The sequence below is a fragment of the Protopterus annectens genome, chromosome 7.part0, assembly GCF_019279795.1.
Source record: "Protopterus annectens isolate FY-2018-M chromosome 7.part0, PAN1.0, whole genome shotgun sequence".
Classification (NCBI taxonomy): domain Eukaryota; kingdom Metazoa; phylum Chordata; order Ceratodontiformes; family Protopteridae; genus Protopterus; species Protopterus annectens.
This window is the reverse complement of record NC_056739.1, coordinates 1,567,021,255-1,567,047,631: the sequence shown is the minus strand read 5'-3', so window position 1 is coordinate 1,567,047,631 and position 26,377 is coordinate 1,567,021,255. Positions and strand designations below refer to the sequence as shown.

General features: G+C 42.1%; 1 protein-coding gene across 3 annotated transcripts in view; it reads right to left on the bottom strand.

Moving 5' to 3' along the window:
- Positions 1–26,377, bottom strand: part of FBXW12 (F-box and WD repeat domain containing 12) — a 1,108,462-nt gene that overhangs the window by 960,690 nt on the left and 121,395 nt on the right. Inside the window, exon 2 of one of the 3 annotated variants that reach the window (XM_044078114.1) lies at positions 16,798–16,835. The exons of 1 other annotated variant lie outside the window; for it this stretch is intronic. In XM_044078114.1, coding sequence (XP_043934049.1) covers positions 16,798–16,835 — 38 coding nt within the window. Of the gene's footprint in view, positions 1–16,797; positions 16,836–26,377 lie in introns of those variants that run through there. One more of the 3 variants, XM_044078115.1, reaches the window with a different exon arrangement.

Here is a 26,377-nt window from a genome sequence, read left to right as displayed (position 1 = left end):
GGAAAGTGTTCCCCCCTGCTTGTTTATGTACCACATAGCTGTGGTGTTATCTGTCTTTACCAAAAGTTGTCCTGGAAGAATAAGGCCTTTGAAGGCTGTCAGAGCATTCTGTACAGCTAACATTTCTTTTTGATTGATATGCAGGTGCATCTGCTTTGGGTTCCATTTGCCCTGAATGCACTGCCCTGCCATATGAGCCCCCCATGCATAATCTGATGCGTCTGTTTTAGAGTTTGGGCAGCAGGGGTTAAAGTGAAAGGGAGTCCCTTGTTGTGATTGCAGGCCACTGCCCACCAAAGGAACTCTGCCCTTAGACACGGAATGATAGGAATTATTGTTTCCGGGTCCTGAGAATATTAACACCATAGACTTTTTAGATACCATTGCAGTTTCCTCATATGCAGTCTTACATATGGAATTAACAGAATACAAGAGACCATGAACCCCAGAGCTTGTAGTATTTTCCTTGCAGATAGCTGGGTTTTTGTGGCCAGAAGGTTGAAGTAAGTTGTCAAATAAATTTGTTTCTCTGGAGTGAGGAATGCCATCTGGGAAGTTGTTTCAAGCTTGCTCCCAGAAATACAATCTGTTGGCAGGGTACAAGGTGTAATTTCTTTTCATTGATGGTGTACCCCAGTGACATTAGAAGTCTCTTTACAAATGCCAGGTGCTGTAGTAGCAAGTCCTGACTTTCCACCTGAATCAGGCAATTGTCTAAGTATGGTTAAACCTGAATACTTCTCTGCCTGCAAAAAGCAATGGCACTTTGTGAACACCCTGGGCGCAGTAGATAAGCCAAAGGGAAGTGCAGAGAACTGATAGTGGATAGAGCCTGCCCTGAAGCAAAGGTATTTCCTGCAAGATTCCCTTATGGGGATGTGCAGGTAAGCTTCTTTTAAGTCCAGGGTTGCAAGCCAGGCATCCTTGGCTAGCATTGGAAGCAGCTGTTGCAGAGTTAGCATTTTGAATTTTGGAACCACCAGAAAGGTATTGAGGATAGATAAATCCAGGACAGGACACCAGGAGTTTTCTTTTCTGGGAACTAGGAACAGTCTTAAATAAAAGCCTTGTCCCCTTTGTTCTGCTGGGACAGGTTGAATAGCCTTGATGCTGAGGAGAGAAAGTACTTGCTTTTGGGCCTCTGCCCACTTGTTTGGGGGGAGTTCTAGCCATCCACTTAGGGTTGGGAGTGAGTGGAAGTGGAATCTGTATCCTAGGGAGACAATGTTTAAAACCCATTTGTCTTGGGTACTGTATTTCCAGTTTTTTGCATGCAGGGCGAGTTTTCCTCCTAAAGGTGCAAGTATTTGACCAAGGCTTGGGGGGAGTTAAGGATAGGTCATTGTGAAAGTTTACCATAGGGGGTTGGCTTACTACTTCCTGTTTTGGATGTGGGTGCACCCTACTGCTTAGATCTGTGCATAACCTGAGACTGAAGTCTTTGGGGTCTACTGCCCCTGGGTTTGGACTGAGAAGGCCTGGAAGGGACTGGAAAGGACCAGTTCTTTGAAGGCCAATGCCTACTGAATCTAGGTAGCTGTACTTGTAAGAAATCTTTAACAGTTTGCATAGATTTAGCTTTCTCCTCCATCCTTTTGAGAACTTCTTCGGCTTTATTGCCAAAAAGGCGCTCTTGGTTTAAGGGTGCATCCAGTAATTTTGCTTTGACATGATCTGGGAAGTTTTGTTCCTTAATCCAAGCATGCCTTCTAAGAACAGACCCAGTGACAGCAGCCCTACAAGATGCTTCTAAAGCATTAAAACCACACTGCAAAGTATGTTTACCAACTTGGTCAACAGAATGCATTAACTTTTGTAAAGCTTTCTCTTCTGCACAGTCAGGAATCAACATCATTTTCTGTTTAATTAGCCCCATAACATGCTGCTGATACTTTAACATACGAAACTGGCAATTTAAAGCCCTAATGGCCAGAGTAGCAGAGGTGTATACCTTCTTACCCCATCTATCCAAAGCCCTAGAATCCCTGTCAGAAGGGGTAGGATTCTTGGCAGTAGTAGCTTTAATGCCTTTAGGTCCTTGAGAAATGGTTTCTGGATCCGCAGTAGGATTCTTGAAAAGGAATTTGTGCAAGTCAGGTACTCTATAGTACCTATCAGGTTTCCTGGGAGCTGGGGGCAAAGTATCCGGGGTAAGGCTGGTTTCCAAGAAGATATAATCTACAATATCCAGAACAGGAGGGATAGCTAGAGGCTTGTGCTGAGGCAGGTTTAAAAATTCCCTGAGTCTCTTTTTGGATTGGGAGTAGTCCTGGCTTTCACAGCAGAAATGCTCCCTAAGGGTATACAGGGTTTCACCAAAAGAAAAATCTTCTGGAGGGGAAGCAGAGGGAAAGGAATCCTCTGCATTATAATCCTCATAGGTAGATGAGGGTAAGTCCTGGTAGTCAGGAGGAACAGAGATATCAGATTCCTGATCAGAAGAAGCAAAAGGAAAATCAGTTCTAGGTCACTTTGAGGGGGAAGGCTGGCTTCCCCTAATCAAGGTAATAAGGTCTTCAGCTATTCTAATAATTTGTTTTTGAGGCCCGTGGGCCTGGGAATGTGCTTTGGTCATCTGTTTCCTAGGCGTAGTGCAAACTTTAAGCCTGAGAAATTCAGTATTTTTGGCTTGAAATGAAGTCGTCGGTTTAATATGAAAATCAGTAGGCCTGAATACACCCTCAGAAGCCTGTGCCTGCACAGCAGCTCTGGACCCATCCAAGGTAGAGGCATCTGCAGGTTCCATAGTCGAAGAAGCATCTTGCAACATACCGGACTCTGAATGGGCCTCAGTAGAGGCCTGGGAATCTGTGGAAGTGGGTGTCAGGTCTGAGAAAGCGCCTCACTGAGTACCGGCGGACTGGCGACTAGCTTTACGGTAGTGTCGTCGGCAGTTTTAGACCTATGCGTTCTGTCTCTGTCTTTACATTTTTTCAGAAGATCGGTAGTCGGATGACTTACCGACACCATTTCAGAGTGCAGAGATTGAGAGCGAAAGTATTTAGCTACAAAATATTGCCCAACAACAGATAGTTCAGGCGTTCAACAAGGCACAAAACCGACAGCAAGGGATGTTGTGGTCTGGGCCTAAACAGGTGATGCAGTAAGAATGAAAATCTCTGTGAAGTATTTGCTTTCCACACGCAAGACAATTATTAATTTTTTCTGACATCGGTTAGAGCAAGAAAAAAGGATCCCCAACGGGGTACTTATCTTTTAGAAGACTTCAGGTCTGAAACTCGAAAACGAAAATTTCAGGAGTCGGCCAACCGGCACTAGCGAACTGCTTCTGCTTCAGGCACCGCAGGGCATGAAAGACTGATGTAATGGCGTCGGCTGAATGTTTTGTAGACCTGACGTCATGGAAGAAGCGACAGCATCCAACGCAGAAATTCCAAGGCTCTGGTATTCAGGCTGGCTGAGGGCTACCTGCAGGCAGATAACCCAAATGTGATGACTGCAACAGTTAAACACGAAGAACATCTCCTTATCTCTACCCATCAGGTCAATACCCTCCCTCCCATCTTTCAAAACCCTTCTGAAAGACTTCATATCCAAAAGCTGTCTCTGTTCTTGCTCAACACCAGGATAAACTATATTCTTAAATGTGAACAAATACATATTCATACCTTACATCTCCTTACTCTCCCATCTTCATTCACTTCCTTACTTCTATCAATTTCTCTCTCCTTGCTTTCTCACTAAATATACCATAAGCCTGTTTTTTATCACTTTATAATGCTATTCCTGTTTGTATTATACTATAGTACCTTTAATTTCTCTATAAAGTGGTTAAAATTGCTGTAAGTGTCATTGCCATATAACTTGTATCTACTGTTATTTAATGTTTTCATATTATGTCTAATTTGGTATAGTTGTATAAATTGCATTTGTTGTATTATTGTTGAAGATTGTAAAATTATTTTTTAAATGTTTTGTAATACTTTGGTGCTTTTCTCCCTGGGCCTCAGCTGAAAATTGGCTCCTACCCAGTCGGACTTTCCTGGTAATCAAATGTCAATAAATAAATACATTAATAATATCTTTTATTATAAAATTTGCTATGTTCTCACAATACCAATGTTTGTGAAACATGATTAAAGAACAATGACAGGAAAACAGTCCTGTCAGGGTACAAATGTTTTTAGTGTAATGGACATTCTAATAAAAATCAGGTGGAGGTGTTATTATAGGGATTAAAGATTCTTATGAGACCTTTGGCTATTACATACAATATTGCAGATAATGTAACTGTGAAAATAAAGACAACCCTGTTACATATAACTATTGTTGGATTGTATAAACCACAAAAATCAAGTGCTGATGACCTAGAGGAATTGGTGCAGTGGTAGCGTTGTTGCCTCACAGCAAGAGGTTCTCCCGTTCGATTCTCGGCTGGAGTGGGGGGAGTGCCCTCTGTGTGGAGTCTGCATATCCTCCCTGCGGATGGGTGGGCGTTCGAAAGATGTGTAAATGGGCGTGCCTTCGTTGAAGGTTGAACGTCGAGCTGGCACCTTAGCGTTCATGAAAATCTACTGCCAATCATTAGCAGACCGGAGTTCCGCTGTGGCGACCCCTAACCGGGAAAAGATGAAAGACAACAACAACAACAACAACAACTTGCATGAAACACAGGAGGGAGAATAATAATGGCTGGGGACTTAAATTTACCAGAATCAGACTGGAATAATACTGATTCAACAAGATTAGTAAGGACATGATTTATAGCATATGTTCAGGAACAGCAACTGCTTCAGATTATAAAAAAGCCCACTAGGAAACAGAACATACTAGACATTGTTTGTGTTACTAAGGGAAAGACTGTCACTTCATGTCAAGTTTTACCACAGTTGATGTGCAATGGTCATGGGGTTATAGCTGTTAAACTATTGATAGATAATTCTGCCAAACTAAAATCTAAATCAATGCTCAGAAGATTAAGAACAGATTATATGGAAGCAAAGCAGTCACTATGTAAAATTAATTTAATGATGCATTTACTGGAGAAACTGTAGAAGGAATGTGGCAAGTGTTGAAAGAGAACTTGTTTGAATGCAAAATATAAAAAAAAAAAGTTTAACATCAGAATCTAGACACACAGTGTCAAGAGGTTATATTTCCATAAGAATAAGATACTGGATTAATGTGAGAGACAAAAGCTGTAAGAAAAGGAATACAGCTTGAACTATAACTCTGAAATGAAATACACAAGCTGGACAGAAAATAAAATAAATATAGTGTGAGAACATATCAAGAAAAAATTGAAGAAATTTTATATACGGATACTGAGTATAACAAGAAACCATTTTATAGAAACATAAGAAGTGGTTGAAGTAAATAAATACAAATTGATAAACTGTGTATAGACTCTAAAATGTATTTATTTTTTATTTATTTATTTATTGCATTTGTTTACCGGGAAATTCCGACTGGACACAGGTTGTTTTTCAGCAGAGGCCCGGGGAGAAAAGCTCCAACAAGTACAAAAATAGAGAGATGTACAATACAGGAATTTTACAATATAATGTTACACTAGTAGATTATCTATCAGTAATCAACATGTAGTTCAAATTACACAGTACAGTAGTAAGAACAAAAAGTAGACAATAAATGATACTTAAGGGGTTAGGCTAATAACAGGATAAGAGTGTTTGGGAGGTCTGTTAGGGTTTGGGCAAGGGTAGAGTCAGTGCATTTTTAGGTAAAATGTATTCTCAGGCACAACAGATTATGACTATGTTTACAAAATCTTTTGCAAAGCAGTTTGGCTCCACAAATGGGGGGGGGGGGGTGATAAAATGTCCTACCAATATCCAGGTGACCTCAGATACTGAAATCAAATTAGATTATATTGAAAAAGAACTAAACAAACTAGCCCCAAATAAAGCATGGGAAGGAGATGGAATTAGTAATAATGACCTGACAGTACTTTGGCATGAACTTACAGTAGCACTACATTTATTTACTAGGACATTTAAATATGGGGAAATTCCTCAAGATTAGAGACATAAACTTGTTAAACCTACATTTAAGGGAAAGGGAAGTAGGACAAAGCCAGAGTCATATGGACCCATACGTTTACTTTCATTTTGTGGAAAAATAATAGACAGTTATTTTGGATAAATTATTGCCAGAACTGGAGAGGCTGGCACTTGAAACCATACAATTCTTGAACATTGTGTTCACAAACAAAACTTAACCTATTTTATCCAAGAAAACCTGATTACTCCAACCCAGCATGGTATTCGCCCTTCCCACAGTACAACCACTGCTCTCATCTCTTTTATCAACTCTATCTGTCTAGCTAGACATAACAATAAACTTATGTCCTGCTTCTTCTTAGAACTTTCTAAAGCCTTTGACAATGTCTCGGACTCCATCCTCCTCTCCAAGCTAGCCCAACCCAACTTATCCACTTCTACTATCTCATGGTTCAACAGCTACCTTACTGACAGGATGCAATCTGTGAAATGGCTATCTACTCTCTATGCCTTTCTCCCTATTAATATGGGCATTCCACAAGGCTCAGTTCTAGGTCCCCTACTTTTTAACATCTTTACTAACCATCTATACCAATCTTGTCCCAAGTCCTCCCTCATTCAGTTTGCTGAGGACTCCACTATTATCTCTTTTGTTCAGAGCCCTACATATCTACTATCTATCACACAAAAATCCTTTAACTTTACTGAATCCTGGCTATCTAACAATCAACTCATTCTTAACTGCAAAAAAAACAAAACTCCTCCTCTTCCTCCCAAAATCCCTCTACCACGTGAAATCATCATTTACCATCTCCTCATTAAATAATACTTTCCTTTCCCCTGAAACTCATACTAAGCTCCTTGGTGTGACCATAGATGATCTGCTCAAATTTGACTTACATGTACAACAATGCATTACGAAAACTCACCAAAAGCTTGGTTTATTGTATAGAAATAAAAGGTTCCTCACCCTTGACGCTAGAATCTCACTCGCCCATGGCTTCCTTCTTCCTAATCTCTTTTATGGCTCACAACTCCTAACTAATCTACAGTCTTCTCTTCTTTCCAAATAAGAATCTACCTATAATAAAGTAGCCAGAGTCGCTGCTGACCTGTCGTTCAAATCTCATCATTGCCTAGCTCTGAAGTCACTTAACTGGTTAGAGTTTCCTAAAAAACTCTTATTTTCTCAACTTCGAGTTATTCATTCCATACTGAATAAACACTACAACTGCTCTAGTCTCTCAGCACTTATCTCTCTTTACACCCCACCTCGATCTCTCAGAAGTTCTGATAAATATCTACTTCAAATTTATAAACCTAATAAATCTATTGGCCAGTATCTCTTCAGCTCTTCTCTTGTCTCCCATTGGGACAAACTTCGTAGAACCTTGAGAAATATCTCCAATGTTCATGAATTTAAGAAAACACTAAAACTGCATCTTAATAGTACCTGGTCTTGTCTCTGTAATCATCCAACTTGAACTCCTCCCCTACTCTAGCTCTGCTTCCTTCCTACTGCCTTCCTTTTGCTTCTCTGTTATCTTCTCCATCTCCTTAATTATAGTCTTATAATATTATTATTATTACTGCTGATGATATTACTATTACTGCTGATATTGTTAAATTTTTAAATGCTTGTCTTCTCTGTATCTCATTGTATTCTTACTGTTGTTTTTTGTGGAGATTTTCTCCCTGGGCCTCCACTGAAAAAAGGTTATGCCCAGTTTGACCATCCTGGTTAACAAATATCAAATAAATAAAATAAACATCAGCATGCATGTATTGAAAGTAGATCTGTAACCACCTATAAGATGATTTTTATAACAATACAATAACAGCTAAAATGAAAAATTGTTTTGTGGTGCAATTTATATAGACTTCCGCATTTGATACAGACTTCAGAATTTGATAGGGTCATACACAAAAAATGATTAATAAATTAGAACAACTAGGTAATGATATACTTTTGACAGGACGGATAGTGCATAGTTTACAAAGAGGACATGGCAAGTATCATACAGCAATTGGACAGCTGAACTCAACAGGGTTCTGTCTTAGGCCCATACTGGTTTAGGTTGTATATTTCAGATCTATCTTTGTCAACTGAGGTGTTCTACAGTCTTTATGCAAATGACTTGAAAATGGATAAACTGATAACATGTGTTACAGATCGGGTATATCTGCAGAGGAACTTGACTAAATTGACCATTTGGCTACAGGAGAATAATATGCCAATAAATACATCAAAAACTAACCATATGAGATTTCAGAGACATAGATTGAAAGCTGAATATTTAAAACAGCACACAGTGATTAAAACTGTAGATAAATTTAAGGATCTGGGTATATGGGCAGATCTAGTTTTGAGTTTTTCTAAACCATATCAACCAATCAAGTTAATGATAGTTATAGAACTATAGGTTGTATAATGCATCCGAGATTATCCAAATGCAACTAACTCTGGGCAAGACCGCAATCCAAATTGTAACTTGCTACAGATCCCCCACCATGCCCCAGGATTCCCACTCCTCATTTCATGATACACTGGAAATGTATCCACCCTAATAATGGACGATTTCAACTACCCCACCATTAACTGGGAAAACTACTCTCTTCTGCTCAGTGTTTTCTGGAATTCATAAATTCCAATGCCTTGGATCAACTTATCCACACCCCCACCAGGGGCAGCAATATCGTAGACCTGGTCATCACCAACATGGGTGACTGGTGTTCCACACCAGAGGTCAGTTCCTAATTGGCAGATCCGACCACAAGCTAATCACCCTTGACATCCACATCCCGCCCCCACCCCCCATTAGGGAAACCACTGTAAAAAATTTCTCCAAAGCCAACTTCACACTTCTTAAGACAGAAGTGGCAAACTTCACAACACCCATGCAGACGGACAATAGAGGTACGACTGCTGAATCCTATGCAAATGCTTAATGCAAGGAATGTCACAAATGCACTTTATAAGCACTTACATGACTGCATGGATCATGCAATCCCTAACAGAAACAAGATGCTATCCTCCAAAAAAAGGAAGCCAATCTGGTGGTCCCCTGCGAAAAACAAACTCTACAACAGAAGAAAAAAACTGTTGCAAAAAAGAGTAAAAACCCATGATTGGAGGAACTCCCTGGTCTGCCTCAGTAAGAAGCTGAGATCCCTCAGAAAAATACTCCAAAGATAGTTACGAGAACAAAATCACCACTGATTCTAAAGACAACCACAAAGCATTCTATAGCTATATCAAGAATCTCAATGGCAACACTCAGATCTGCTATGAGTTACAGCACAATGGCACTAAATATACAGAACCAACTGATATTGCCAACATCCTGGTAGATAGGTTCAGTGCTAACTTTACCCCCCTCTCACCCCTAAAGGGCCCATCTCTATACCGGAAGAATGCAAAGTTCCTGTAATCACGGCTGCACAGGTAAAAAACACACTCTCCAAAGCCAAGAACACAGCATCCATGGGACCTGACAACATCCCAGGCTGCGCTCTACACGAACTACAGAATGAACTGGCACCCCACCTAAGCACCATGTTCAATCATAGCCTCACCTCAGGCTTTGTGCCCAGTGAATGGCACACAGCAACGGTTATCCCACCCCACAAAGGGGGAGCCACCATGGACCCTGGGAACAACCGCCCCATTAGCCTGATGAGCCTGGTCTGCAAGGCCATGAAATGTATCATCACGGAACTTACAAAGACATTGGTAATCTCCAAACTCTGGACCCCACCCAGTTTGGGTTTGTAAAAAGCAGATCATGTCTCCTAAACCTGATGGACTTCTTTGAAGCAGTCACCAAAGCTGTAGACAAGGGTAAGGTGGTTCACACAGCCTATCTAGATCTCACCAAGGCTTTTGACACCATCCCCCACTCTGGAATTATAGATAAACTCACTAAATTAGGTATAAATCCCTATGTCACAAGATGGGTTGCCAAATGGCTCACTGACAGAACCCACACTGTGAAAGTAGCACACTCCAAATCTGACTTCAGACCAGTGACAAGTGGAGTACCACAGGGTTCAGTCCTGGGTCCTCTTCTGTTTGGTATCTACTTCTCTGAAGTACAGGCTAACACAGAAGGTCTTTGAATAATGAAGGTTGCAGATGACTGCAAACTAGGAGCTATAATTGAAACTCCTAATAATGTGGACATCCTACAAAAGGGCTTCACTGAGACAGATGCCTGCTGTCAAAGCCATGGTCTCAAGCTCAATGCCAAAAAGTGCATTGTCATCCCCTTTGGTAAAAACTTTGTACCCATGAACTACCACATAGGTGGTAGTCTACTTAACACCAAAATGTGATAAGAAACCTTGGGACACAGGTGGACAGTAGTCTCTCCTTTGATAATCACATCGCCACAGTAGTCAGGAAATCCTTCTACGTGGCACACCTCATCACATAAATTTTCTCATCCAAGAAAGGAGGTCATTGTTCCCCTCTACTCATCACTCATTAGACCCATTATGAAGTACAATGCCCCTTTTGGCATGTACCTCACAAGACATCTACAACAACTGGAAATGCTGCAGAAATACCTCGCAAAGACAATTACCGGCCTCAAACAGATGCCCTATGCAGAACGTCTCAAAAAACTGCAGCTTTACTCCATCGCACATCACCTACTCAGAGGCGATCTCTGCCTAACATACAAAGCTATGTCAAATCCAGAGCTATTGAATGTGCTCCACTTAAAGAAATCCCAATCCCTCCGAACTACACGCTCTAGGGACCTAAAACTTGTCACCACAATAAACAGAACATGCTGAAGGGATAGACTCCTGTCCCAGAGACTTCCCATACTCTGGAACAAACTACCTATCTATATCAAACAAAGCTCCTCATTAGCACTCTTCAAGAAAAAATCTTGATGACTGGATGGGAAATAGGAAATTCACCCTGGGGATCAGCTCTGTGGCTCTGCTCGACAGGGGCACCGGAAAATAATTTTCTTGGGTAGCGAAAGCCAGGATACCTTTTTGGCTAGACTTATATAGGCCCTATGGCCAAATAGCCTAGTACCTACCTATGAACCTATATAAAGATGTATAAACTCTAGGAAATCAGAAATTACAAAATCATTGCTTGTTAGTTACATGAGACCCACACTTGAGTATGGAACAATAATATGGAAACCTTATAAGAAAACAACCATGAGTAAAGTGGAAGGAGTGCAGTGGAAATATACCAAGGGCATCCATGGATGTGAAAATTTAAGTTATTATGAAAGACTATAATATCTGCACATTTGCAGTGTCTCATACAAACATTTAAGAGAAGACCTTATTCAGCTATATACAGCATTTAGAGATAACTACCTCTGTCGATGTTTGGTGTTATCAAAAAGCAGTAGAGAATCATCAGTCAACTTAAGCAGATGATTATATAGGAATGGGGGTGTACTAATTGGTTCTTTTTGAGAGTAGCTGATGCATGGAACAAAATACCAAATTACATTATATCCGCCACTAGTTTACATATTTTTAAGAACAACCTGGACACTTAGTATACTGGCATTATTTCCCATTTCTGAAATATATGTACTTCTGTATATGCAGATCTAAGTTGAAATTCACATTAGAATAAAGTATTATTAAGTCAGATTAGGAGGATATGCAGAAATTAGAGCAGCTAGGGAAGAAAATGAGCACACCATTTATAGAAAGTATATATATATATATATATATATATATATATATATATATATATATATATATATGGGTCCCTATGACTTGGTCGACTTTTCATTTGGTCGACTGTTATTTGGTCGACAGTTCATTTCATCGACAAGCATTTTAGGTGGGGGGCTTCACCCTCCACACACCCCCAATGTGGGGGGCTGTGCCCCCCACACCCCCCCTAACTATATATATCAACTCCAGGGTCGCACAACATTGGGGTAGGGGGCAAATGCTTGTCGATGAAATGAACTGTCGACCAAATAAACAGTCGACCAAATGAAAAGTCGACCAAGTCATAGGGACCCATATATATATATATATATATATATATATATATATATATATATATATATATATATATATATATATATATATATATCTATATATATATATATATATATATATATATATAGATATACACACACGCACATATATATATATATATATATATATATATATATATATATATATATATATATGCCATACACACACACACACACACACACACACACACACACACACACACACACACACATATATATATATATATATATATATATATATATATATATGCCATACACACACACACACACACACACACATATTACACACACACACATATTACACACACACACACACACACACACACACACACACACACACACACACACACATATTTTTCATGTGGATGTAAATGACGAGACGTACCTCCCTAGACTATATGAAGAGAGCCATCATGGAGTTGTTGAAATATGTGTCCCATGCTGGTATGAGCCTAGTACTGAGCAGCATTTTAATTTCTCCAAGGATGATGCCACAATATGAATAAAAGATGACTGAATTTAATAATTGGTTTAGTTTCTGGTGTCATTCTAAGGGGGTGCGATATCTGTTGCCATGGAAAGAGATAATCAACAAACTATGCTGCTTTACCAGAGATGGCCTGCACCTCTCCCCTCTAGGTCTTCGAATATTAGCTAAAACATTGTCCTGCCCACATTGCCTTTTTTAGGCAATGCCAAACTGAAAGTACTTTTGAATTAGAAAATCAAAACCCAGAAAATCAAAAGGTGTTACTACTCAATGCTAGGAGACTAAACAAGAAACTCCACTCCCTGCACACTCTCCTCACCCTAGAGAATGCTGATGTCTGTGCAGTCACTGAGACATAGTTTAAAGCCACAGAAAGCACGCCAGCAGTGCAAGGCTATAATGCCTTCCACACATTTAAATCATCTTCTACCAAGACAGGGACTAAAGTCAGAGGTGTCTTGATTTACATTAAAAATAAATATGCCTCAAGGCTGGCCAAACAAGATGATGCAGTTCAGCTTCTCCACTTTCAAACCATTATAGGCAAAATCTCATACCACTTTCTTGCAAGCTACAGGTCCCCCTCTATGACCCAGGAAATCCATAACACGCATTTAAGATTACTGGAAACCATCAAACCCAATACCATATTCATGGGGGCCAGTATTAACTGGGAGTCATATACAATATCAAACATACAGGCACAGCGATTCCTGAATTTTGTAAATACAAACTCCCTGGAGCAGATCGTCAATATGCCAACCTAGGCAGCAAACATGCTGGATCTGGTCCTCACTAATACAGGAGAGTACTGCACACCCCCTAGTGTAACGTCCTCTCTGGTTAGGTTAGACCACAGAATGGTCTACTTCAAAGTAAAACTAAAACCCAGAGTCCCAGCTAACACAGCAATGTTCAGGAACTACTCTAAGGCTAACTTCCTACTATTAAGTGATAACCTGGCAAAATTTCAAGCCGCCATAAACCCCGAGAACACTACAGTCTATGTGGAACTGTTCATAAAAATGCTATACAGGCAACTGTATCCACCAGGAAGAAGTACAGAACTAACTCAAAAAACAAGCCACCCTGGTGGAATTACATTATCAATAGGTTGTATAACAGAAGGAAGGAAGTCATGGCAAACATTTGGAGTGTAGCACCCAGCAGGATAAAAGAACTCTCATCAAAGTAAACAAACAACTCAGAGGACAAATAAAGTCTACCAAAGACAAAGCCAGATTTGAGTTAAATTTGGCCTCCCAGGTCAAGGACAACCACAAAGTATTCTTTAGCTATGTCCTCTACCTCAAAGGCAATACACAATTAATTGCATGCAGATCTTATTGGTAATGGAGTCGCCTATACTCATTCAGAAAATATAGCAAACATACTAGCAGACAAATTCAGCTCTAACTTTATTCCTCACTCCTCTTCAACTGCCCTTCAGGAAACACCATCAAATATAACACCTTACTACTGCTAGGGAACAGATCCTCAATGCTCTCTCTTAAGCCAAGAACATTGCATCAATGCGCCAAGTCAATATCCCAGGATGGCTTCTAAATAGCATGAAACATGACCTAAAAGGCCCTCTGGAATAATTATTTAACTGTAGCCTCCAAACAGGCTTCATGCCTCACAAATTGAAAACAGCAACAATCATCCCTCTGCACAAAGTGGACCATCTACTGACCCTGGAAACTACAGACCCATAAGTTTCATTAGTCTCATATGCAAAGCCATGGAAATAATAAATAATGACATAGGAATCCTCCAGACACTGTACCAAACCCAGTTTGGTTTTGTCATGGTCAGGTCATGCCTACTCAACCTGCTGGAGGGAAGGTCACCAAAGCAATGGATGAGAACAAAATGGTTCACGCTGCCTACCTTGACCTGGTCAAGGCATTGACACACTACTGCACTTGTTACATTGAGCAGTGATAAACTCAAGAGATTAGGTATAAACCCTTATATAACCTGGTGGATAGCCATCTGGCTCAAAGACAGGACCCAGGAAATTAGAACTGGGGAGTCCACCTCTACAAAAAGGCATGTCACAAGCACAGTCCCTCAGGGATCAGTCACTGAATCACTCCTTTTTAGCATTTACTTCCCTGAAATCAATGCCAATGTCAAGGATCTCTGGCTGACTAAATTTGTAGACGATTGCAAATTAGGAAAAAGCATAAAACCCCCCACTGACACTAATGTTCACCAGGAAGAACTGATACAGACAAATAGCTTGTGTTAGAGCCATGGACTGTAACTAAATGCCAATAAATGCATAACAGCATCCTTTGGGAAGTCATCCACCCCTGGTAACTATCATATTGACAACACACCACTAAGAGTTGTCCCAACAGTCAGGGACTTGGGAACATACCTATCCAGTTATGTAGCCTTTGACCATCATGTGTCTACAACAGTGAGGAGATCATTCTCTGTTGTGCAACTTATAAAGCAAGGTATGGTATCTAGTTGCAAGGAGGACATTATTCCACTGTATTCAGCATTCATTAGACCTATCAAGTATAATGCCCCTTTTGGTATGTACCTAACCAGGTATATCCAACAGCTGGAATGTCCACAGAGGTTCCTCACTAAAAGAATGCAGGGCATAAGTAACATGTCCTGTGCAGACCGCCTGTAAGCCCTATCCATGTATTCTGTCTTTTACAGTCCTTTGAGGGGAGATCTATACTCAGCATACAAGGTATTGTCAGATCTCACCCGGATGGACCTCCTGCATATCTGCAAAACAAACAGCATCAGAATTACCCATTCTAAAGATTTAAATCTTGCCTGTGACATAACTAGGACCCACTGAAAAGACAGTTATGTATCTCAGAGACTACTCCATTTCTCTGTAACAGGCTCTCCATCAATGTGAAGCAGAGTTCCTCCATAACCCAATTCAAGTATAACTTGGACAACTGGATGGGGAAGAGAAAATTCATCCCTGGTTTGGTACCTAGGCCTAAAATGTCCCCAGTGGTCGTTAACCTATTACACACCTGGGAACCTATGAGCCAATAACAAGTTTCCTGTATTGCTGGTCTGAGCTGCTCCCACAACTATGATAGCTGAGCATTTTTGATTCTATAGAATAAAGCCAGTTTGTTTCTATAGAGTAACAGATTCCATGCTGCTAATGCTGGAAACCTCTAAGTATGTCTTCATCCCCAGAGATTCCATAGATTTTATGGGTCTAGTAGGACAGAAAGAATGTATGGCCACAAAAGTCTTGCTGTACATGGTCTTTTCATAGCTGAAAAAAAATCTAAAACGTAATAGGCTATCAAATTAGGAACTAGTGAGACAAATTCTTGAATAAAATATAGCAAAATATCATGTAAAGCCATCAACATGTGCACTAAGGTGACATGATAGCATAGAAATGTCACACAAAGAAAGTAACTGTTAATGAATTCATGCTTTATTTATATGTGGCAGTGCAGGGATATTCCTGAAGGGACAAAAGTGCATTGCTGGATCAGGAAAAGCTGTGTAGATGCTGTAGTTCTCATTTAAGTTGTGAGTTGCAATGCCAAATGTCTTGAAGTGTGATGTACAATTGTCAACCAGTCAATTAAAGACTGAACTTGACAGAGACAGTAGCTCTCTGTTGGTAGAAGTGTTCCTACCCAGGAATGGTACTGTTCTCAGTACCAACTCTTGTTGGTTTTACGTGCCTTATAGTAGGTATTATAACATCTGCAGTATTGCAACAGATTTTTTTTTTGCTTCTGGTTCAATAACTTTAAAATAACCAATGGGGTGGCCCTACATTAACTGATATAACTAACTCATATAGCCCATTTAACCTGCATTAATAATATCTCCATAACCACAATCCATGTATACAAGTTCAGAGTTTGCTTTTAAGCATTCTCCTGTACAATTTTTGTTGGCAAATATAGTGCATCACTAAATATGCAATTTCTCCCCGAAACAAGATGAAGATGCATGCTTTAAGTAAAATAAATTAGACAATGTGACATAAGCACTAACTGGTAGGTTCTTGAACTATCTTTAAAATGTTAATATTTACAAGACAAGTTATTTTAATGTCGGTGAAAACAAAGTAGCACTTCTGTCTGGCAATACTTAAATCTAGGTCCCAATGTAATGTAACAAGGGGCTGCAGCCAACATTGTGGTACAGCCAGTTAAACAACACAAATATCAAGACATAACTTAATATGATTTAGGGTTGCTGAAACAGTTTTATACAACTTCAACTCTAAAAAAAACACTCTTAGAAAAGAAAAAGTAAAATATCATACCTCCACAGGGAAGTCGATTCAGCAGCCTCATTCCACATCTGTTACATAAAAATACATTTCAATCAAAATGGCATCTGAACTATTACTATAATTTCCATGCACTACAAAATTTATCCACAAAACAACGCAATCACTTTGTACAGGTCTTTATGTTAAGATTAATACAACCCAAAATGAAACATTTAAATTTACCATCCTCAATTCTGATTTGTGAACTGAAACTTTGCTATCAGCTGTTAAATCTATACTACTATTTTTTTTTTTTTTGAAAACATGTAATAAAGAAGCAGGCACTTTTATAAAAGCTTACATCATATGTACAGGCCCATACAGATTAATGGTAAATACACACAAAAGTTACAGGCACTCACTTTAACTATGGATCTGTATGATGACCTTCATTTGCAGGAACAGTTAGGACTGATACTGGAGGTGTTAGGACCACTCGGCACACAAAACATTCCCAAACAACTAAATCTTGCCCCTCCTACATCCATAATGCACTGCACTGGTGGAAGAATCGAGTTCAGGACCAAGAATGTGCATGTGTGTGTGTGTGTGTGTGTGGGGGGGGGCTACAGGCCAGCATTCGTACCACAGCTGGAGTTCTTCTCACACTTGGCATTCTCATGAGTGCCTATATTTTTTGTACTGGTTATCAAAGTGCTCCAGCTGCAGGAACAGGTAGGTTAGTATCCACAACTCAGTCTTCCAGGGTGACTCTGGTGGGGGAATGTACCCTTGATAACTGTGACCCCACAGGAAGACATAGAGACCAATCTGTAATGTTTGCCAAAGATACCCAGGGAATATCAAGTAGCAGTTTTACAACTATTGTTCAAAGAAGAATTAGAGAAAAGAAGTGGTGGACACGGAAACAGTTGTGGTAGAACACGTTCCAGGACATAACTGGAACAGAAGACAATATGGATAGACAGCCATGTGGAAAGGTAGTAAGCTTTATCACTGTGCCCTTTAACCACTTTAACCAAAAACAAAGCTTTTTTCTGGAATAGTGGCATCAAAATGCTAATAATCTTAAGAAGTTCTGAAATAGTATTGACAGGTGCTCCAAATATGGTCAAGATTCCACTCCCTTCTCATTCCTTTACATGAATCGCACTAAGGCTGGAGTCAACATTGGATGCATTTTCCAAAAGCTGTCAAAACCTGATGAATAATGGTTTGAGAAGAGAGTGAGATTTGATCATCCACAATGTGACAGTCCTTTCTTCACCCTTCAAACAGTCACATCTAGCCTAGTGTACAGAATTACTTCACAATTTAAAAGCAGGGTAAGAAGACATTATAAGCTGAAGTTTTAAAAATGTTTTGCATGTGCTATTGTCTACCTTGTCACAAAAATAATGCAAGCTCTGTTAAAGAACTTAGCTTCCAATATCTGAACAATGGCACACAATGTGTCTCTTCAACAACCTTAAACAATTACCATACCAACTTTCTCTAGTCCTGCCATATCAAAAATACTTAGAAAATGAGTTAACTCACAGCTTCTCCAACATTTACTAAAATTCATAGATTTGTAGGTGTATACCAGACTAATAACTACTGGGGCCTTTATAAGCTTATCCAAGAATCCCAAATGTATTCCACAAGTTTATGCACCTTAGAAATTACTTTAAGGGGTATATGTAAGCTATGGCAAGATTTACAGGCTGACTCTGTCCATTAGAGAAACAGGTGATAGACCTGAGGTGTATTTCCGATTTTTCATCCACTGATCCAGGTTTCTCCTGAACAGTGTTAGTTAAAAGTACTGCTTCACATAAATATGAAGCCTACTCCATAAAGGGGAGTTCTCTGGGACACATACCTGTCCCTCCAGCATGTCCTAGTTATATCGCAAGCAAAGCTTACATCCATAGATAGAGTAATTCTGATGCGATTTGTTTTGCGGATATGCAAAATGGTCTATCAGAGTGGGATCAAAGGATGGCATGTATGCCAGGCATATATCACCTTTCAGTCTGTAGGAAACACAGTATAGAGATGGGGCTTTGAGGCAATCTGTACAGGACATGCTATTTATCCCCTGTATTCTTTTTGTGAGGAGCCTCTGTGAATGTTCCAGTTGCTGCATATGCTTGGTCAGGTACAAACCGAAGGGGGCATTGTACTCAATGATGAGCCTAATGAGGGTTGGGTACAGTGGAGCAATGACTACCTTGGACCTACATGCCACAGTGGAACAATGACTACCTTGGACCTACATGCCATGCCCTTGTTTACAAGTTGAGAAAAATAGAAGGATTTGCTTTCTACCTTATACACATATTGGTAGAAAGCCAGGTCACTATTTATATACGTACTCAAATCCCCAACTGCTGGAATTACTCTTAAGGGTGTGTTATTAATGAGGTAATTTCCTAGGGTGTTTGACTTTCCAAAGGGTACCAATATGCATCTCTTGGCATTGAATTTTAAGTCATGGTTTTGGCAGCACACATTTTTCTGTGTTAGTATTTCCTATTGTATGATAGCAGCTTGGGGGATTTTATGACTGCTCCTAGTTTGCAATCATCTGCAAACTTGGTCAGCCACAGGCCCTTGACATTGACCTTGACTTCCAAAAAGTAGATGCCAAACAGTAGCAGATCCAGGACAGAGCCCTGAGGGACTCCACTAGTGACTGACTTCTTTGTGTGAGTGATTTCCCTTATCCTAACTTCCTGGGTCCTATATGAGAGCCAGTTGGCTATCCAGTGCATAACACAGGGGTTTATGCCTATATGTTTGCCTTTTTATTTTTTTACAATGCCTGAGTGGGGTATTATATCAAATGCCTTACTCAGGTCAAGGCAAGCAGTATGCACCATTATGTCCTCAGCCATCTCCTTACTGACCTTCTCAAAGAAGTCAACTAGGTTGAGTGACCTGATTTGTCATTGGTGCAACCAAACATTGTTGGATCCAGTGTTCGAAGGTTTTCTATGTCCTTATTAATCATTTCCATGACAATTCTTTCTATGGCTTTGCATGTGAGACTAGTCAGACTTATGGTTCGGTAGTTCCTGGGGTCCGTTGATGGCCCGCCTTTGTACAGAGGGATGACAGTTGCAGTTCTCCATTCATGTGGCACAAAGCCTGTCTGGAGGCTATGGTTAAACAATGACTCCAATGGTCTTTATATGTCATTTTTCAAGCTGTTTAGGAGGCATCCTTGGATATGGTCAAGGCCCACTGAGGCAGTGTTTTTGGCTTGAGAGAGTGCATCTAGCACCAGCTCCCTAGTTATAGTTGGGATGGTTTTGTTTGATGGCATTTACTGGGGATTGGGGGGAGGGGTAAGTCCAGGAATTTGTGGGCCTGTAACACTGGGGGTTGTGTTAGTATCCCAGTTTACAGTGGGGTAGTTGAAGTCACCCATGAATATGGTATTAGGTTGAATGGTGAGAGCCTCTAGTACATCCAAGTATGAGTTATGGGCTTCTTAGTTCATAGAGGTTAACCTATCGCTTACAAAAAACATGATATTGGACCTTACCTATGGAAATCTGGACATGGAGAAGCTTAAGTGCATCATCCTGTTTGACTAGTCTTGAGGTGAGTTTGTTGTTGATATAGACTGAGAGACCTCCACCTTTGGTCCCTGCCTGCACAGTAGCTGGCCTGAATGTGTGGAAGGAACTATAGTCCTGCACTGCTGGGGTGTTCTATGTGGCTTTAAACCATGTCTCATTAATTGTACAGATGTCTACATTTTCCAGGTTGAGCAGACCCTGGAGGAAGTGGAGTGTCTTCTTTAGGCTGCTGGCATTGAGCAGTAACATCTTTAGATTACTTTGGGTGGTTCTGCTACAATGGAAGTTTGGTCAGTTTTGGCATTCCCTAAAAAAGGAACTATGGGGAAGGGCAATGTTTTAGCCAATATTCAGAAGCCTAGAGTGGGCAGGCACAGACCATCCTTGGTAAAGCGATGTGGTCTACTGAGCATGTCTTTTCACGCTGACAATTTCTGTACCCCCTTGGAATGACACCAGAAACTAAGCCAATTACTGAAGTCAGACATGTTTTGTTAATACTGTGGCATCATCCTTGGTGAAGGTTGAATGCTGCGCAATGCTAGGCACATACCAGCCTGTGACACATAGTCCGAGAGATCCGTAATGTCTGTCTTCATGTAGTCCATGGAGGTAAGTCTCAAATCATTTACACCCACATGGACTATAATGAGAAGTTATGTACCTACCATAACGTTCCATGTTAGTTGTCTTCTCTCGCCTTCTTTCTTGCTGGATGGGTTCGGAGCCAATCCTCGGCTCTGACTCGGGCACTTACTAAAGCTCAAGAGCTAATTTTACCGGCTCGAGGCAACCCTATATACCATGATGCAAGGCGATAACTACCCAGATCTCGTTTGGTAGCTAAGGAAAAATTATGCAATATATTCCTCCAACTGGAGAGGAGGAGGAAGAGGTAATAATCCCCCGAAAAAAGACCAACCTGATCTAGTGACACTAGTAAGCTGATTAGCTGGAAAAATTGGATCAGGACTCTTTAAGGAAGAGGAACAATCTTCTCGGTCTGACCAGGCTAGGGGGATGGTGGGACGCCAAGAAAGAAGCGAGAAGACAACTAACATGGAACGTCATGGTAGGTACATAACTTTTCAATGTTAAGTTGTCAATCTCGCCTTCATTCTTGCTGGATGGGACCGTGTCCCTAGCACCTTTATCCAGGGTGGCTCAATGGAACAGACTCTTGAGAATGGTGGAACCAAAATTTGCTCTGTTTCTGGAGGCCAAGTCTAATTTGTAATGCGAAACAAAGGTATGAGGAGAGGCCCATGTGGCTGCTGCACAAATAGTGTCTATTGGAAGTCTAGCCTGAAAAGCTGTAGATGTAGCTAGTGCTCTGGTGGAATGGGCTTTTGGCCTAGAAATCAACTCTTTACCTCTGAGTTGATAAATGCATGTAATCACAGAAGACAGCCACCTAGATAGGGTTACCTTGGATACCGGAAGGCCTTTCCTGTTCTCTGCATAGGATAAAAACAATTGATCAGATTTCCTAAATTGTTTGGTTCTGTCCAGATAATATCTGAGTTGGCGGTGAACATCGAGATAATGTAGTTTTTGTTCTGCTCTGTTAGAATAATTTGGGAAAAAAAACTGGAAGATCAATAGATTGATTTAATTTAGTCTGCGATGCCACTTTGGGTAAGAATGACGGATTAGTCCTTAGAGAAACTCTGTCTTTGTGGAAGATTAAGTAGGGAGGACGAATGCAGAGGGCATGAAGCTCAGATACTCTCCTGGCAGAAGTAATGGTGACTAGAAAGAGTGTCTTCCAAGAAAGAAATTTCAATGAACAGGTAGCCGCAGGTTCGAAAGGGGGAAGAATCAAGGATGTTTAAATTAAATTTAGATCCCACAGTGGTGGGGGGTCTCTAATCGGAGGTTTAAGTAAAAATATACCTCTAAGGAATGCCTTGCAAAGTTTATGTGACATGATGCTGTGGTCCAACAAGCCAATATGAAAATTTGAAATGGCTGCCAACTGAACTTTTACTGTGGAGGAAGAAGATCCTGAGTGAAAAATTTCGGCTAGGAAGTCCAAGACCGAATGAATCGGAGCAGTAAAGGGATCTATGTTCCTAGCTTTTGCCCAGAAGGAGAAACATTGCCATTTACTAGTGTAAATCCTTCTGGTGGAAGATTTAAGGGAATCTACTATGATATCCCGGACGTGATTAGAAATCATAGGAAGCCTGGCTAGGGATGGAAGTGGAGCAACCAAGCAGTGAGGTTGAGAGAAGGTATGGATTGGTGCAGCTGGCCCGACTGGTGGGTCAGAAGATCTGGATCCGGGTCCAGATGCCATGGCTGTACCAAAAGATAATGATGTAGGAACGGAAACCATATCTGTCGAGGCCAATAAGGGGCAATGAGAATCATCTTGGCTCTCAAGGCAGTTGCTTTCTGAATTACTTGTGGTATTAGAGGAAAGGCATAGAGAAGTCCCCGGGGCCAATCTTGGATTAGAGCGTCTCTGGGGGGATGGCCTGGAAGGGGGAAGAGGGAGAAGAAGTCGGGGCATTTGCTGTTTTGAGGCGTAGCAAAAAGATCGCAGCAAGGAAGGCCCCACTTCTGAAAAATCTCTTCCATCACAGATTGTTTGAGAGACCACTCGTGAGGCATGAGAATAGCTCTGCTCAACCTGTCTGCTATGATGTTGGATTTCCCGGGGATATGCGTTGCTATCAGAAGCCGCTGAGAAGAGATTGCCCACTGCCAAAGTCTGAGTGCCTCTCGACACAGTGGATAGGACTTGGTTCCGCCCTGCTTGTTGATACACCACACTAAGGACATATTGTCCATTTGGACTGCAATAGTCCCCAGGGGAAGAGAGTCGTGGAGGGCTTGCAATGTTAAAAGCACTGCTCTCATCTCCAGGACATTTATGTGCAGGTGGCATTTGAAAGGTTGCCAAGTGCCATGGACCATCCTGCCCTGATAATGCCCCCCCCCACCTGATCAGGGAGGCGTCCGATGTAACCGTGGCGACCGGGGCGGGAGGAACAAAGGGTCTGCCCTGATGGACTTGAGGGGACAATATCCACCAGGTCAGATGCTTTTTGCAAATTGGAGTTATCATGATCCTGTGATGCATGTGAAGTCGTTGAAAGGACCATTGGGCGAACAGCATCCATTGTAGGAGAGGCATGTAAAAGCGGGCAAGGGGAAGAAGTGTTATGGCGGCCGCCATAAGACCCAATACTTTCAGGGCAAACCTGGCCTGAATTTTGTCGCTCTGAAGAATCACATGGATGTGGTTTTGAATATCCAAGATCCCTTAGTCTGTTGACTTTGCTGAAAGTTGTACGGTGTCCAATTTGACGCCTATAAAGGTAATAGATTGACAGGGCGACAAGGCAGATTTTTCGAAATTTATAGAAATCCCTAGCCCTCTGCAAATGTGAATGGTGTAATCTCTGGCTTGGAGAAGTTGATGCCTGGTGGTGGCAGTGAGGAGCCAGTTGTCTAGATATGGAAACACCTGGAATCCTTGACGTCTCAGGTGAGCCGTAACCGCTGCCATACATTTGGTGAACATTCTGGGGGCTGTAGTGAGTCCAAATGGCAGGGCTCTGAATTGGAAGTGACTGGCCCCCAGCCGAAAGTGGAGAAACCTTCTGGAGCACCTGTGGATTTTTATGTGATAGTACACATCCTGAAGGTCCAACGAGCACATCCAATTGTCCTTGCCCAGAAAGGGTAGAATGGACTGAAGCGTGACCATCCGGAATCTTGTTTTCTTTACAAACTTGTTTAGTTTGCTGAGATCTAATATTGGTCTCCAGTCCCCTGTCTTTTTTGGTACTAAAAAGAACCTTGAGTAGATTCCGGATCCTATTTGGTCTGCTGGGACTGGCTGGATGGCTCTTTTTGCTAGCAGTTTTGATATCTCTGGTACTGCTAGTTCCCTTAGACCGGGTGGAACGTCTGGTAGGGTTCCCTTTTGCTGAATTGGGGTTTGGATAAAGGGAATTTTGTAACCCTCGGATATGATCGACTGTACCCATTTGTCTTGAGAAAGGGAAAGCCAGGCTTTTGGGTACAGCGATAATCTTCCCCCGACTACCTCCGAAGGTGGACAATCGGACAACATCTCAGGGATGCTGGAAGGGTTTGTCAGAGAGAGACTCCCTGCTACCCTGATTCTGCGGACCCCCTCTGCCCCTAGGGCGGTGTCTGTTGTTGTTACCCCCTCTGCCTCTGGGGGTAAACTGACCTTGTGCGTCAGGCGTGACTCCTTGAGATTTGTGGAACCACATTTTCCCTCCCTTCTGACCTTTTGGGTAAGGTCTTGAAGGGGTGGAGAAACGGACTCCTACGGCAGAAAGAGTCTTGCCATCTTGTTCGCATCTAGTCAAGGTGTCTTTCACTTGTCCGAACAAGGTCAAACCATCAAAAGGAGAGTTTGTGAAGGACGCCTTGAAGGGGTCTGCAAAATTACAAAGCCACATCCACGATTGACGCCTTAAAGCCACTCCTGTGCCTGCGGCCCTACTCGCTCCATCGGCTGCATATGAAATGAGCCGCATGGAGGAGTTAACAATGGAGTTTAGGATTCCTAGCTGTGAGTTAATTTTATCCTGGGACCCAGCAGCTGACGGATCCTGTAAAACTTCTCCCAACTCTTTAAGAACATCTCTTTGAAGGCGGGTGAAGTGACACAAATAGTTCAGCGACCGCATGGCAAAGGTCACTGAAGAAAATATCCACTTGCTGTACCTATCCATACTCCTGGAATCCTTGTTAGGAGGATGGACAGGTACTAAAGGATCAGCTAATTCCTTCTTAGTGGCTGCAGCCACCACCATGGCATCAACCGGGACACCTTTTGTCAAAAATTGCCTATCAGGTGGGGCCGTGATGAATTTAGAAGGCCTCCGAGGAATGGGTTCCACCGAGTCCGGGGCCATCCATGCCTTCCGAGCCACCACGTCCATAAGAGGGTCGAAAAGCGGAGACACCCAGGAGGTGGAGGGTCGAGACCCGAATGCCTCTAGGTATACCGACTCGTCCTCGGAAGGATTAAGGGAAGGCCAGTTCCCCCTCTGCTTAAGGAGTTCAAGGATGTCTGAGAAAGAGACATCCTCAGAGGGGGACCTTGGGGATCCCTCCGACTCATCCAAGTCAGTATCGGATGCAACAGACTCGGGGGAGTCTAGATGTTTCCTCTTACATGCCCTCTTACGCGGAGGCTCACCTGACAGGTCAGGAAAAGCCTCGGAAGAGGAAGATATTCCCAGTGGGGAAACCTGAGGCGTTGGATCTCTGGGTCCAGGAGCAAGAGAGTAGGAAGAGACGTCAGCAGGCACTGTAGTGGGAGGACCTGATGGAACTGACCGTTGACTATGCCCTGGGGCTAGTACACTCCTCATCACCTCGAAGGCTCCTCCATCAGAGAGGCCAGAAGGCTCCCGCTCCGAAGAGATAGGAACCCCAGGCCGCACCGACAAGGAAGGCTCCGAGGCTGATGTCGGGGCTGAACTCACCAGCGCCTTAGCTCCGAGAGGGAAAACGGGGTCGGACAAGGGTCCGATGCCACTCGCCCCCTCGGAGCCGATGAGAGAGACCAGACGCCCGGATCCCTCCAATGAAGGCATTAAGGAGGAGATCGGAGCAGAGGACGACGGAGCCAAAGGGGTAGGTGGTATCGGCTCCGAAGCCACAACACAGTCACGGCTCCGAGCTCTGTAAGAGAGTCGAAGGAGGAATGTTAGGTGGATGTGTAATAGCTACCGTCTGGTGAGACGGGCTACGGAGCATTTGGGCCAATGCCTGAGACTTTAATAGTCTACTCACCACTCTCTCAAGGTTGTGGTCGGACAGCCTGGACAACCGAGAAGACCGGCTCTGATGGCTCCGCTCCGAAAGCAGGGGGGATCTCGGAGCCGAATGTATCGACTCCAACGAAGGGGATCTTGATCTCTTTCTGGAGATGGGTGGAGCCGAAGGAGCCGAGGATACGTCGGCTCCAGCCGGGGCCGACACTGAGTGCCCAGATTTAGCGGTATCAGCGCCGGGTGGAGCCGATATTGTAACCTGTG